Source organism: Schistocerca nitens, chromosome 10 (assembly GCF_023898315.1).
Source record: "Schistocerca nitens isolate TAMUIC-IGC-003100 chromosome 10, iqSchNite1.1, whole genome shotgun sequence".
NCBI classification, from domain to species: Eukaryota; Metazoa; Arthropoda; class Insecta; order Orthoptera; family Acrididae; genus Schistocerca; species Schistocerca nitens.
Genome location: NC_064623.1, coordinates 171,874,753 through 171,891,350, shown reverse-complemented (window position 1 = coordinate 171,891,350; position 16,598 = coordinate 171,874,753). Strand labels below are relative to the sequence as shown.

Sequence of the window (16,598 nt, the reverse complement as noted above, 5' to 3'; positions counted from 1 at the left end):
AATAGCCCCTTTTCGAAATTAGAAAGTTTGTTTTTCTGTACCCATATTTCCACAGTAAATCACGCTACAGCTAAGCAAGCAATTCATATAACAATGAATCTGCTTCCTGAGACTGCAGCCAGCCCATGACAGCATTAGGAATAGAGTCACTTTTTCCTGCACCTAAAGAGGCAAAAATCACTTCGAGCCTAATTTGGGCTATAGTACACATGTACTAAAACTTACCATTTAGGTTCATAATTGACAAAGCAGACTATCTGAGCAGCAAGGCTAAGGCCCATGCCACAAAGAGGCCTGCACCATAGAAATTTAATAGAAAAAATTTCAGCTTCAGTACTGCAATGTAGTTGTAGCGCATATAAATGTAGATTTTATGGGCTCACTCAGCTGGATCCACCAAAATAGCTGAGTGGTCAGTGTAAATGGCTGCCATAAGGAGGACACAGGTTTGACTCGCATTACTGTTAAGGTTCTCTCCTTGGTGGGGGAACTGACATGAGGTTCCCATTTCAAAACAAATGCCCTCTGCTTACATTTATAATATCATCTCATTTGTCAAGTCATTCCTGATGACTACACATTAAAATTCAATGGAGATATTCATAACTATGCAACAAGGCAGCAATCTGACCCACATATGATTCAGTCCAGAACTACCTGCTACCAAAAAAGTGTTTTAAATGTTGTAATATAAATGTATAATAATTTACAAAATGAAATCAAAGCAACAAAGAACGCAAGAGCCTTCACACATAAGTTAAAAAAATATCTCTTGGACCATTGCTTTATGCAGTTGATCATTTTTTTGAAAGGGGTTAAAATTGTAAACAATTTCGTGATAAATGTTCAATTAGGTCTGAAAATTATATACTGTGCATGTCTAAGAAATATACTGGGTTATTATATACTGTGCATGTCTATGAAATATACTGGATTATTTTACTATTACATTTGTATTGGCTGTTTGTATTTTACTATACAACATTTGTATTTACTGTTTTGTTAAAGATAGCTAACTTCCCCATTACAAAATAATGTAAAATCAATTTATTGAAAATTACTTGCAAATATGTACTCTTGATCTGTCCAAAATCATATGTACAACCGTACAATTCTATGATTTGTATTAAGTGTTTTGTTTAAGATAGATAATTTCCTTGCTACAAAATAATGTAAAAATCAATTTGTAAAAATTACTTGTAAATAGCTCTCTTGACCTGTCCAATATCATATGTACAGCTGTACAATACTATTGTAAAGGATGAGCCAGACAATAAGGGATTTTACTTTATTATATGAGCCTCCAACCGGTAACTTCATTTTTCCATTACGGCCAAGCCACGGCCGGCAGTGTTAGCTGCCTGTAAATTCTTTCGTCCCACGGTCTAGTAACAGGAAGTCAGCACCGAGGAAGGGCACCTTGGACACGCGCCTCTCTCATGTGCTTACGAGGTAACGCCGCCCCAGCTCTGGAAAGTTCCATGCCGCCCGCACGGTTTGCTCGGTCCTGACCAATCAGGGCGGAGGAAGCCGCGTGGTGCGTCGAATATACCCGGCCGCCCGTCGCCGGGCCCGCGCTCTTGCATTCTTGCTCACCCGCGAGTCGGATGCGCGCCCTGTAGCATTGAACATCTCCCGCTTCTTCTGGTGCTGCGGCACTGTGGACTTAGTTTTGGCAGACAACCACTTTCGGTAGCTTCGTGAACAATGTTCGCCAAATTGTAAGCTCTGGCTCACCCTCACCTCCCTAGGCCTATGTATCCCCGTTCAACATGCTTTAGCCAATAAATGGCCTTTCTCTAAAAATTACTCTATTATTCCATAACGCCCACCGCCTGCCCATACCCGCCATCCTGTACACTATGATTGCCTGGATCAATAAAAATACAATACAATACAATACAATAGGTACACTCAGTCTCATGTTGCCAGTTGGGGTGCTACAGGAATGAGAAGCAGCAGCTGCACAGTGTGGGAAGTTTACAAAAGGCTGGAACACTAGTATACTGACCACGTACCCCTCCATACTGCATGACAGCACAAGGCAGAGGATGACACGGCTGTCTGTCGACATCCCTTCTGCCTTCAGGACCTGGACGAGGAGCTCTGTTTTTATTCAGATGCATTTTTCAGTGGACAGCTGATATGAATTAAGTCAGGATTCACCTTGCCTCAAATTCTCACTGGCACCCTATCAAATCCTTGACACTTCAGTTGGTAGAGTCACTAAGAAAAATTTTTACTGAGTCTTGGTGGTTTGAACCAATTTCAGTTTCATGGGAAGCTAATTATTTGCATACCTCATTTCATACAAACCAAGCCCCATAATTACTTTTGGCTCAGTGTTGCAGCCACACACAGATTCTTCATCTCTTGAAGTTGGGATAAACCATTTTCAGATAGGCTAATTTTATTCGTTAACAATGAATTCCAAGAAATTTCTATGAAGGCTTAAGACCCGTAGCGTCTGACAGATAGCTTACTGACTCATTTCGTCATAGCTAGGTCATGTGACCGTCTTGAGCATTTTAGCAGGAGACTCAATAGTCAAACAAGGAATTGAATTTTCCAAAAAAAATAGTTTTTTGCAGGAAACTATTTTTTATCGTAATAGTTATCTCCAAATAACGTGAAGCATTTGTCAACATAACTATTACAATATTATGAGAGCAGGGGATAACACATAACTTGTAGCATGGCTGTACCAGTCATAGTAGGTGCATAACAGAAATGTGACAGACTAAAATTTCATTTGTAATATGATGATTTTCTCTGTAATTAAGTACTACCATGAAATACAAACTACTTTATGTGAAATGAATAGTGAAAGTGCCAAATAAAAGTTCTTTTAATCTCATTACCTTAGCACGTCACAAATTGTAGGCTATAGCAAAATTTTATTGAATTATATCAAAGTGCTCCCAGACTCCAGGAATGATTGTAGGGGAGCATAAGCAGGAATCCTATATCATAGTTCATTGAAAGGCTCTAATGGAGATAGTTTGACATTGTCTTCCTCCAACCTCTTGTGAAGTGTACCTGTGGCTGTGTTGTGTGCCTGACTTCAACATGTGCTTGTATGGTCCACTGTCAGATTTGTGTTCCTTTGGGTTAAAGAAAGGGAGAAGGTGAAACACAGTCAGATAGCCTGCTCCTCTCAAATAGCACCAATGAGACAACAGAGTTTAATGACTCCATCCAATGGACAGGTGACCGTAAACATCACCACATTCCTTCACCTCAATACACACTGAGGAAAGGTTTGGAATTTAATCCAAGGACTGGTGACTGGGAACTTTACACCACGCTGCTTCTCCACTTTGCTGTAAAGGCAAATGTAAAACTGCCAATAGCACATAACATGCCAGGATGGTTATGCACTCAAGTGCCATACACATGTGGGGTTAACTTGGTGATCTGATGGGAAACGTTGTATCCAACGCAACAAGGTCATTGGCACACACATGCCCAATTCCCACAAGGACAATCTCCCCACCACCTCTTCCCCAACTCTGCTACAAAATTAATTACAGCTTTACTTCACCATTTGTCCATAAGAGAGAGGAAATGCCAGGAAGTTCAGAGTCAAAAAGACGTCTTCTCCAGGAGCAGGGACCTTATCAAATTCAAACTCTATGGAATGGAACTGCCATGGCTGCGAAAGTGTCAAAATGGGGAGATGAGGAATATCTTGGTTCAGACATAAGGGATCAGTTTTTCCAGCTAATTCGAAGGTGGTGTTCCTTTGGGTTAAAGAAAGGGAAAAGGTGAAAAACAGTCAAATAGCCTGCTCCTCTCAAATAGCACCAATGAGACAACAGAGTGAGTCACACTTTACACAAATAAGCCAAAACAATAGCTTTCAAAACTCATATTGTTGAACATTAATTATATCAGTCAGTACTTTAAAAATGGCATGAAAATAGTGCAGTAGCTAAGTTAACGAAATCTGATGTGAAGTTTTGTGAGCAAACAGTGTTATAGATGGCACTTAAGTTTCTATGTATAGATACTACTAATGCAATGAAATATCAGATGCTAAAGATGCATTGTACTCAACGAATTATTTGGTTGTTTTTGGAATGAAGTCACACGGGGCCACGTGTTTAAATTAATCATCACATACAGTAATTTTACGGCAGCAGCCACAGTACTCACAATGTTGATGTCGATTTGCTTTTCCCACAAGGAGTCTCTCATGATCCCTGCATTGCTGACGACAATGTCGAGGCGCTTGAATGTCGACTTGGCTGCCTTAAACACCTCTGCAAAGAACAGTCAGCCACTTAGTTACATTTTCCAGTGATCATTTACGTGATTTACATAGAAATGATGGGAAGCAAATCATTTTTCATTTTGTATATAAGAGATTTGTTTGTACGTATGTTAGGAGGTACCAATTTAGAGAATATTAAATAGCACAGACGTAACATATTAGTCTGTCATTATTCATGGAAGAATTCTGATACTGTGCAAGGAAAATAACGTGTCTAGAATGAATCTTCATTTTACAGTGGAGTGTGCGCTAATTTGAAATTTCCTAGTAATTAAAACTGTGCCGGCCGGGGTGGCCGAGCGGTTCTAGGCGCAACAGTCTGGAACTGCGCGACCGCTACGGTCGCAGGTTCGAATCCTGCCTCGGGCATGGATGTGTGTGATGTCCTTAGGTTAGTAGTTCTAAGTTCTAGGTGACTGATGACCTCAGAAGTTAAGTCCCATAGTGCTCAGAGCAATTTCAACCAATTAAAACTGTGTGCCAGACTGCAAGAAAAACCTGGAACCTTTGCAGAAGTAAAGCTGCGATGGCGGGCCATGAGTTATGGTTGGATAACTCTGTTGGTACAAGACTTATCCATAAAAGGCAAAGGTTCCAAGTTTAAGTCCTCATCCGGCAAATAGTTTTAGTGGCATCTACTACGGCCCCATTGATCCTATGAATCCCATATTCGTACGGCTGTCCAACGTTTCCGAGTAATGCAAACAACAGTATCACGGATCTATGGATGTTGGATCCAGATGAAAGCGAGTAACAGCACCAGAGAATCCTAAAACACACTTGCGATATGCCATGGTCCTGATGCTGTCCGATTCCAACATGTTCTGGAACATGTTTCCCCTTCTTACCCACAGTAAAACACGATCTTCCCGCATACAAATAACAATTTCTGAATGGGAAACCCACTGCATAATCTTTCCACACATACAGAATGTAGATGTCTTCAATACTACCTACTTCATACAGTTACGCTAAAATGCTAATGATTTGCATATCCAATCATACAGTTCTGACCAGGCGCGGCTCGTAATTAAAGGCTCTGAGGCGGAGCCGCCCCAAAATATATGCTAAATTTCGCAATAACGTATTACATAATTTAAATTATCAGGACGAATTTCGCATATTTCCCATTCCGATTAAAATAACGACGGTCAACGTTTTTGGAACTGTTTGTATCGATAGATGTTTTCCGAACGGTTAGTAGTGTGTAGGCTGCGCCTTGGAACGTCCGGAAGCTGCATGTAGTAGCGGTTTGGGGGCGTGGCTTCTACATAGTACTGCTCTTTATGGGCGACCCGAAGGCTCAGAGCTTGCAGCCTAAGGGTGTCATACCAACCACCACATGTTTTTCACGTTCCACTATCTATGTAATAAAGGAATGTAGAGTGGCCTAAACTTCTCTATCCAATCTCTGTCTCTGCACATCTCTACTACGCTTCGATGCGTCATTAATCTACGTTTAGTATTATTGTTTTGATAATGTTTTACGTAGTTGTTTTGTTTCTGCCATTGGCTATTATATCCACATTTAGAATAAGTTTGCAAATATCCCGCCAGAGTTCACTAGACTACAGTAACATAACGGTACTGCCATCTAGCGAGAGTTTTATAAGTGATTAGAGGACAAAGCGCGCGAAATTTGTCCCGTTACTTTACTCTCCTTTCCTTGCTTGCTGATGCTGACTGCTTTTGATGATACCATGTGATATTAGCAAGTTTCTTTTTCGGAGTGTATTTTGCAAGATTTTAGTGAAAGAACTAGGTGCACCCAGACCCGATCTAACTATCAATCAAGAACAGAAACAGTGCAAATGTAGGCAAGGATACAAACGCAGTTTTAATGGAGCAATGTACGATGCTGCTGAGTGTTTGTGAAGTGAAAAATGCATTTTTCTGTTTTACCTTCTTCTTACAAATAGTACTGATTGTGCCTGGACTGAAACTGGTATCACTGACTTAAAGAATTTTCACGCAAAGGTGAAAAAACATAATTCCAGCGAAAAACATTTATATGGCTTCATTGAGTTTTCAATGCTAGGGGAAGTGGACATTATGTGCCAATTAGACAGTGCTTACCGCCGTAATATAAAGATATACAATGAAAATGTATCAAAAAATCGTTATTTTCTGGGTAAACTGATAGATATGATTTACTGCAAAGTGTCAGAAAATGTAATGATGACGTATAAAAACACTAACCAAAGATTTTAACTCGAAGTTAGCTTCTAATGATATTTAATACCTGACTATAGAAGATACTGTACGTAAAATTATGGGTAGAGAGTGAACTGCCCACCCCCCTCCCCCTGAATTCTTAGTTGTTTATTTCAGACTAATCTGTAGCGTAACCCGAGGTCTATGTTGGCTCCGATAAATGCCGCAGCCTTCCCCAGTATAGAAACCACGAGCCGTGCCTGGTTCTGACATTTGTTACAAGCTGCCTTCACGGTGCCGCAGTTGTAACAGCCACATTGTATAAAGTTGACAGATGAAAAAACACACATCAGGTCATAAAACTGTATAGCTGAAGACAACTATGAACGGAGATGTCTAGAGGACTCCTTTATGCAGAGCTGGACGTCAGATGACTGATGACGATAATGGCGCTGGAAAACGACCTTCCATTTGTGACTTCATTGGCAGCAAGAGCACTTCTCACCTTCCAGGGAAGCAGAGTTGGTGACATCGGCTTTGACAAAGATGGCGTTCCCCTTCCCAAATTCTTTTTCCAGCTCGTCCACTGCCTTTTTGCCAGCCGCCTCATCAACATCCGACAGCACCACCTGAAACCAGTCGAAAGTAGATGGTGTCAGCTTGGATCGACTACAGAGGGAGACATGAATGCTGATAATATTTTGTTACATCCAGACACCAACGTTAGGAGAGAATTCATTCAGTCATATGAATGTGGCTTAATCTGATTATTGTCTGGAGGCCATGTAAATATTTTTTATTTGCATTCACTGATTAACGTTTCATTTGCACACCATGCAGGCAGCATCGTACAGAGATATCTTTAATGATTAATCTGGTTTCAGAGAATTGTTTACTGACGTGTACGATGTACAAAGATGGGTGGTACATGAAAAAATAGATACATTGTCCAACTTAAAAAGCCTGCATTGTGACTCGTGAGCACGCTAGATGGCAGGCTTGTGATGGCAATCCACAAGATGGCAGCACTGCAGGAGGCGAGATTTTGTGTGTTAGAATACGCGAAGTGTTTGTTGGTTATGAGCGTTCAGTGTGCATTCATCGTAAGCAATCACAGAAAATGTTGACTTGGCCACCAGAGCATTTTGGGTTGGTTTCGCCAGTTTCGTGATACTGAGTGACAGTGCAAAGGGAAAAGAACAGGACGAACACGTGTCTCATAGGAGATAGTGGCGGGCAAGAGACAGAGCTTTGTGCCACAAACATCAGCTGCGCATGCAATCTGTGAACAGAACTTTCGGCAGAAACCATTGTGGAATATTTCGAGGCGGCATTTTGCATTTCAACCCCTACCACTTGCATCTGTTACAACATCTGACCAAGTTTCAGCCATTCTGGTCTATTCCTTTGTGTTTGGCATTCGTGAAAATCAAGGAAGTCGAGTGATTGTCAAAAAATGAATTGAAAAGAATTTCGTTTGGTGATTAAACATTACTTTACGAAAGGCAAAACGTCTCAGGAGACTAGAGAGAAGATTGATAAACATTATGGTGACTGCACCTTCTGTTCGAACAGTTTATAAGTGGTTTCAAAATTTTGGAGTGGCCATGTGGGCACAAGTGATGCTGAACTTTCTGGACGCCCTGTGGAGGTTACAACTCCAGAAATCATCGATAAAATCCATGACATGGTGATGGATGACAGAAGAGTTCAGGTGCGTGAGATTGATAGTGCTCTGGGCACCTCAAATGAATGGGTAGATAATATTTTGTATAAACATTTGGACATGAGAAAGCTATCCACAAGATGGGTTCTGCGATTGCTCATGCTTGATCAAAAATGGAATCATGTGAAGTGTTGCGAGGATTGTTTGCAGCCGTTCAGGAAGTATCCGCAGGACTTTAAGCGTCGTTTTGGCACTGTGGATGAAACATGGATACATTACTATACTCCTGAGACCAAACAACAATCTAAACAATGGGTTACCAAGGGAGAATCTGCACCAGAAAAGGCGAAGACCATTCCTTTCGCCAGAAAGGTTATGGCGACTGTCTTTCGGGATTCGCAAGGGATAATCCTCATCGACTATCTGCAAAAGGGTAAAACTATTACAGGTGAATATTATTCATCGTTATTGGACCGTTTGAAAACCGAGCTGCAAGAAAAACGCCGGCGATTGGACTGCAAAGACGCCCCTTTTCATCATGACAGTGCACCAGCACACACCTCAGCGGTTGTGGTGGCAAAATTAATGGAAATAGGATTCCAAATCGTTTCAAATCCCCCCTATTCTCCAGACTTGGTTCCCTCGGACTACTGTTTGTTCCCCAATTTGAAGAAATGGCTGATGGGACAAGCATTTTATTCAAACGAGGAGGTGATTGCAGCAACTAATAGCTATTTTGCAGACTTGGACAATTCCTATTATTCAGAAGGGATCAACAAATTAGGACATCGTTGGACGAAGTGTATATAAGTCACAAGGAGACTATGTCGAAAAATAAAAAAGGTTTGCCCGAAAGACGTAAGTAGTTTCTATTTTTGCACTGACTTTTCAAACACCCTTCGTAAATCTGTAAAGATGTATGTTATGCGTACACTTTATAACAGACTATAAACTACCAATGTTCAAAACGATGCGGCAGTGTTACATTTAAATAACAGTCTACATGTTTGATGAAGTCTGCGTGAAAGCTTCATGAAGCAAGATTCACGCGAAACCGATATATTACGACAAGACTATGGAAAATTTATCTGGGCAAGGTATTCCTTTTTACAACTGACCATGAATTTTCATGATGTTTGGTGCCCTTTCGCACGTGTTAACAGACAAACTCTCTTGTGGCGTATTTAATTATGGTTGGTTGGTTGGTTTATTTTGCAGAGGGGACCAGACTGTGAGGTCATCGGCCCCATCGGATTAGGGAAAGATGGGGACGTAAGTATGGCATACCCTTTCAAAGGAACCATCCTGGCATTTTCCGGAAGCGATTTAAGGAAATCACGAAAAATCTAAATCAGTATGGCCGGACGCATGTTTCAACCGTCGTCCTCTCTAACGCGAGTCCAGTGTGCTAACCACAGCGCTACTTCGCTCAGGCATATTTAATTATACAGGACTGGCTATAGAGAATGCTGTTAGCTTGCACTTGCTCTACTACTTACCATTACGTCTGCCCTAAGGCCGGTATTACACTATCAAATTTCTTTGTCAAAGATTTGATCAAAGATGTGATCAAATATTCCGTCAAATATATATAGACTGTCATCATATTTTTCGTCAAAGTTCAATATGGCTGACAACAACAACTTGTTATTATCTGCAGCAGTTGCATGTACCACAATTGCACTGTGTGTACATGCGGAAGAAAAGTGGGGGAAAAAAAAGGAAACATACCTGGGTGAAGCCGTGGGTTTTACGACGACACGATAAAAGCATTCAACAAAACTTGTTATGTGAGCTTATAGTGGAGGACATCAAGTCGTACATCAATTACTTAAGAATGGATGAGCATACATTTCTGTATGTGTTCAATGAAGTGTATCCTCATATAACAAAGCACAATATTCTCTGAATAACTGTTACATATGCAGAAGACAGGCTCACTGTAACACTCCGATTCCTTGCTACAGGTGAGGGTTAGGCTAGGTTAGATTAGGTTAAGTCAGGTCTCCAATCTTCGTAATCTATTTTTGTAATCAGTGTGCCTCATGTTGTAAAGCACTTCATCAGCTTCATACATCTCTATTAATTTTGTAGTTGTCGGCACACACCAATTGTATTTACCGGCAATGTTTATAAAAACACTACAGACGACAGAATGCAGCGATGCTAGTGTTTCATGTGGTAACATGTCACATTGCAGTGAACAGAAGACAATCGACTTCTTTGATCAAATATACAGCGAGGCCCTAGATTTGATCAAATATTGGACGACATTTGACAAAGTTCCATATTACACCATCAAATATCTTTGACAAAGATATTTGACAAAGAAATTTGATAGTGTAATACTGGCCTAAGTCCCTGCAGTAGGTAGCTTACGTTTAAATGAGCCAATTTCACTGGAGACTGATTTATTCTCTGATTTTGAACTTTTTGTAGCTCATGTCTTTTACATGACATTTAGAGCATCTTATGTATTCTATGACCATACTTCTGATAGCAATGTATTTTTTTATAAATCTATTCCGCGTAATGTAGGCATCTCTTACAACCAATGTCTATTACCAATAAGTACCAACAGGCTAATACCCTCCAAGCAGCTATTTCAATAGCTAAATATTCCATATTTACCATGACTCTACATACAAAAAAAGTCTAGTTAATCTAAAAAGGTGCACTGAAAATTTCAAAACCAACTCAGACCTGCATTCACATAATACAAATATGTGCAATGATATCCATGTAAAAAGAGTGAACAGAGAGAAAGAAAAATTCAAAGTACAAAATTGTACAACAAACTTCCAGCTCATATGAAAGAGATTTAAAAAAAATCGTCTGCATTTAAGGAAGCAATATTCAAGTTTTTAATGACCAACCGCCGGCTGGGGTGGCCGAGCGATTCTAGGCGCTATAGTCTAGAGCCGCGCGACCGCAATGGTCGCAGGTTCGAATCCTGCCTCGGGCATGGGTGTGTGTGATGCCCTTAGGTTAGTTAGGTTTAAGTAGTTCTAAGTTCTAGGGGACTGATGACCTCAGAAGTTAAGTCCCATAGTGCTCAGAGCCATTTGCACCATTTTTTTAATGACCAACCGCTATCACAGTGTAAACAAACACCTTCAACAATCTAGTAGCAGTTAATGTTCTATCTTGATACCATATGCCATACTCAGTGTCAATAGCATTTTCTGTCAAATGTTTCCAAGGATCTGAATTAATATTCTGAACAGAAGCGTTACAACTATTTGTGTTTTTATTTAAATCTCAACTAATTCTTCCATGAATAATATATTTTATGCCATTAATCGAAGCTGTGTGTACAATTTCAATGTAACGTTGTATAGGGTACTGTACATCCTTATACGCATATATTTCTACTGCGTATTTTCTGACAATACGGATGCAGTGTAAATTGTCTCTGGATGAATAAACTACTAAAACTACTTCGATTGCTACTACTAGCTACTACTACTGCTACTACTACTACTACTGCTACTACTACTACTACTACTACTATAAGAGATGCTATGCCGGAGGCGGTGTACGGAGCTTTCTCTATATATACACGAACGACTAAGCTCCACTCAACAGTGTTATTGATGGGCCACCTCGGGTTTACACCAAACCGGGTTAACCGATCTGAAAGTTTTCGTAAACCGAGTTCAAAACGACTTGGACGAAAAAACTGAGACAACATTCAACACCGTTCCCTCATTCGCCATTGTGCGGCTTACGATTCAGTTCAGTCAATCAACCGGAGATTCGCGGTTTCCTAACCAGTGATCATATATACAGTCACGGGTGTGTTACACAAGCCGCTATTTTTGGTTTTTCGGCTTGAAATTTTGAAGATAGATTTGTGAAAAATACGAAACATGCTGTACAGATTTTTGACAATTACCGGACGATCGTAAGGTAGCCAAATGGCTGTTCACGATTATGACGGCATACTCCACTACAGGTGGCACTATTGAGTCTGTTTTTTAAAACTTTGAAAATACACTTGTGAAACATGCAAAATTCAAATTTTAAATTTTGTTAGCCATTGGCCGATCATACGGCAGCCAAAAGCCTGCTGACGAGCATGAATGCGTAATTTGCTACAAGCCGCAGTTTTGGGTCTTTTGTTTTAAAATTTGAAAAATAGACTTGCGAATCTTCCAAAAATATGCTGTATAGATTTTGACAACTATCAGGCGATCGTGGTAGCCAAATTCCTGTCAACGAGTATGACTGCGAAGCGGGAGTCTTCGAGTCTTCCGACATGAAATTTTGAAGATGGTGATTCGCCCGGAATTTGCTGTAATGGTAAGGCAGTCAACGCCTCGTCATGAAGATTAATGGACGCCACATTACAGACCAAAATTACAGACTAAAATCTGAAAATATGCTCATGAGGCACCGAATTGGATGGTGATCGGACGATCGTAAGGTAGCTAAATGCCTCGTCATGAATGGTTGCTGTGTTGTGGGCTGAAATTAAAAATTACTCACGAGACACCCAGAATTTGCTGTAGGGATTTTGGTGACGATAAGGCGATCTTACGGTAGCCAGATAGCGCTGCTCGAGCATGAATGTTCACTGTTACCACTACGTCATCGTTTCAAAAAATGGTTCAAATGGCTCTGAGCGCTATGGGACTCAACATCTGAGGTCATCAGTCCCCTAGAACTTAGAACTACTTAAACCTAACTAACCTAAGGACATCACACACATCCATGCCCGAGGCAGGATTCGAACCCGCGGCCGTAGCAGCAGCGCGGTTCCGGACTGGAGCGCCTAGAACCGGTCAGCCACCGCGGCTGGCGTCATCGTTTCCCTCAGACACCTTCTACGTAAAATCTTACTCCCGAGTGACCCTTACGCTAATGTTGTGAAACAAAATAAATCGCAATAATCTACTGCATTTTTTTATGATCACAGTGAGCGAGTCCCATTCTGTAGGCATAGACTCGACTTGGATCAAGTCGGATTCGGTCGCCGTGACGGCGATAAACTCCAACCTCTGGCGAAACTGTGATCGATAGTGTGGCAGGAGCCGCGTACGGCGTGTACACAACACGGGTTGTAAGTCAACTGGAGCTGACTTGAAATCCTCTCAACTCGGTTTGGTAACTCGAACCGACCCCCCTCTAAGCAGTGTTCTTCACAGCTCTCCAGAGCGAACTGCTGCGCGCCATAGTCCCCTGCTGTCATCAAAGATACGCCAGTCACAGTTTTATATTAGTTTATTCTTATGATTGTATTCAAGTGCTTTGACCTCTAAGAAAGCGCATTACTCACCTTCACAGGGTAAAATGGTCTGACTCCGATCCTATAAGATATCTAAAGCAGTCAGCGAATAAAATAAATAGCTTACATTCTATTAAGGATGCTTTTTTACAAATAATTTTTCTATTGTTTTGTCGATCGGTGTTTGTTGCACGAATAATATTCGAAACATTTCTTACTTAAGAGTCTGTTGCGTTACTTTATCACGAATGAGAGATTGTAAAGAACTGCTTAAGTTCAGGAGTATGGTGGTTGTTCCTTTGTTCCTTTTTTTTTTTTTTTTTTTTTTTTTTTTTTTTTTTTTTGTCCAAGAAGCTAAGTACACACATAAGCAAACAAACTATTGAAGACGTGTGCTGTCGAACGAACGAATGCAGAGTTATGAACAGCAGCTATTGCAGCTCTTTGACAGTGACGAGGGAAGGTGCATGACGCCAGTAAGTTTGACGGTGGAAAGATTTAAGGTTCGTTTCTCCCACAGCGCTTCTGTACAGATTGTTGTTGTTTTGGTCTTCAGTCCAGAGACTGGTTTGATGCAGCTCTCCATGCTACTCTATCCTGTGCAAGCTGCTTCATCTCCCAGTACCTACTGCAGCCTACACCCTTCTGAATCTGCTTAGTGTATTCATCTCTTGGTCTCCCTCTACGATTTTTACCCTCCACGCTGCCTTCCAATACTAAATTGGTGATACCTCGATGTCTCAGAACATGTCCTACCAACCGATCCCTTCTTCCAGTCAAGTTGTGCCACAAACTGCTCTTCTCTCCAATTCTATTCAATACCTCCTGATTAGTTACGTGATCTACCCGTCTAATCTTCAGCATTCTTCTGTAGCACCACATTTCGAAAGCTTCTATTCTCTTCTTGTCTAAACTATTTATCGTCTACGTTTCACTTCCATACATGGCTACACGCCGTACAAATACTTTCAGAAACGACTTCCTGACATTTAAATCTATACTCGATGTTAGCAAATTTTTCTTCTTCAGAAACGCTTTCCTTGCCATTGCCAGTCTACATTTTATATCCTCTCTACTTCGACCATCATCAGTTATTTTCCTCCCCAAATAGCAAAACTCCTTTACTACTTTAAGTGTCTCATTTCCTAATCTAATTCCCTTAGCAGCACCCGACTCAATTCGACTACATTCCATTATCCTCGTTTTGCTTTTGTTGATGTTCATCTTATATCCTCCTTTCAAGACACCATTCATTCCGTTCAACTGCTGTTCCAAGTCCTTTTCTGTCTCTGACAGAATTACAATGTCATCGGCGAACCTCAAAGTTTTTATTTCTTCTCGATGGATTTTAATACGAACTTTTCTTTTGTTTCCTTTACTGCTTGCTCAATACACAAATTGAATAGCATCGGGGAGAGGCTACAACCCTCACTCCCTTCCCAACCACTGCTTCCCTTTCATGTCCCTCGACTCTTATATCTGTCATCTGGTTTCTGTACAAATTGTCAATAGCCTTTCTCTCCCTGTATTTTACCCCTGCCACCTTCAGAATTTACAGATAGTAAATGATATATCTATCAAGCTGGTTCAAAGCGGTCCTGTGCTTAAGTAGGAGATGCGGAAAACACGAGAGGCGTTCAATAAGTAAGGCAACGCTTTTTTTTTTCTCGGCCAATTTCAGTTAAAAAAATGCGTAATTTTTTATACACACATCAAAAAAAGTTTTGCATCACCACAGTTCCGAGAGTTCCGGAACCTGTACAGAAAATTGGAATAGAGATCAACGCAAACATCATTTCCGCCCTTTTTAATGCTAATGAAAACCACACATTGCGTAAAGCGAGACCTTCAGAGGTGGTGGTCCAGACTGCTGTACACACCGGTACCTCTAATAGCCAGTAGCACATCCTCTTGCATTGATGTATGCCTGTATTCGTCGTGGCACACTTTCCACAAGTTCATCAAGGCACTGTTCGTCCAGATTGTCCCACTCCTCAACGGCGATTCCGCGTACATCCCTCAGTGTGGTTGGTGGGTCACGCCGTCCATAAACAGCCCTTTTCAGTCTATCCCAGGCATATTCGATAGGGTTTATGTCTGGAAAACATGAAGGTCTCTCCAGTCGAGCGATGTCGGTATCCTGAAGGAAATCAATCACAATATGTGCACTATGGGGCCGCGAATTGGTGTCCATGAAGACTGATGTCTCCCCAATATGCTCCCGATATGGTTGCACTATCGGTCGGAGAATGGCATTCACGTATCATACAGCCGTTACGGCGCCTTCCTTGACCACCAGCGGCGTACGTCGGCCCCACGTAACGCCACCCCAAAACTTCCACCTTGCTGCACTCGCTGGACATTGTGTGTAAGGCTTTCAGCCTGACCGGGTTGCCTCCAAACACGTCTCCGACGATTGTCTGGTTGAAGGGCTATGCGACAATCATCAGTGAACAGACCGTGATTCTAATCCCAAGCTGTCCATTCGGCATGTTGTTGCGCCCATCTGTACCGCGTTGCGTGGTGTCGTGGTTGCAAAGATGGACCTCTACATAGACGTCTGGTGTGAGGTTGCGCATCATGCAGCCTATTGTGTGCAGTTTGAGTCCTGAGGCTGCACGAAAAGCATTTAGCATGGTGGCGTTGCTGTCAGAGTTCCCCCCACCCCCCACCCATAACCCGTAGGTAGCGGTCATCCACTGCAGTAGTGGCCCTTAGGCGGCCTGAGCAAGGCATGTCGTCGACCGAGCGGTCCTAGGCGCTTCAGTCTGGAACCGCGCGACCGCTACGGTCGCAGGTTCGAATTCTGCCTCGGGCATGGATGTTTGTGATGTCCTTAGGTTAGTTAGGTTTAAGTAGTTCCAAGTTCTAGGGGACTGATGACCTCAGAAGTTAAGTCCCATAGTGCTCAGAGCCATTTGAACCATTTTGTTACCTCAGACCAGTTGTCTGGCGTGTGCGTTGGCAGGCGGGACGCATGTGCAAGTTCTCGTTGCCTGTGGAAAAGGGTCTTCGGGAGTGTATCGAATGATCAGAATCAGATCAGATTGATGAGACGAGTTCAGATTTCAATAGGACAGGCTCGCTGCCGCGGTGCTGACCTTGGCTCCAGCGGCGAGCAGCGCCCTTGAGAAGGCCCTTCCCAGCCCGCCAGCCGCTCCCGTGATGAGCGCCACTTTGCCTGAGGGATCCATCCTGGAACAACAACAAGAACAACATCAACATCAACAGACCCTGTATCACCATGACGATGTGACGCCGTTTTGCCTCAA

General features: G+C 41.9%; 1 protein-coding gene across 2 annotated transcripts in view; it reads right to left on the bottom strand.

Moving 5' to 3' along the window:
- The window catches only part of LOC126210204 (15-hydroxyprostaglandin dehydrogenase [NAD(+)]-like), a 95,799-nt gene that overhangs the window by 16,124 nt on the left and 63,077 nt on the right, over window positions 1–16,598 (bottom strand). For both annotated transcript variants that reach the window (XM_049939382.1, XM_049939383.1), the window contains exons 2-4: window positions 16,428–16,521; window positions 6,936–7,059; window positions 4,159–4,265 (exon numbers count right to left, since the gene is read on the bottom strand). In XM_049939382.1, coding sequence (XP_049795339.1) covers window positions 4,159–4,265; window positions 6,936–7,059; window positions 16,428–16,520 — 324 coding nt within the window. In that variant the 5' untranslated portion in view covers window position 16,521. The remainder of the gene's footprint in view (window positions 1–4,158; window positions 4,266–6,935; window positions 7,060–16,427; window positions 16,522–16,598) is intronic.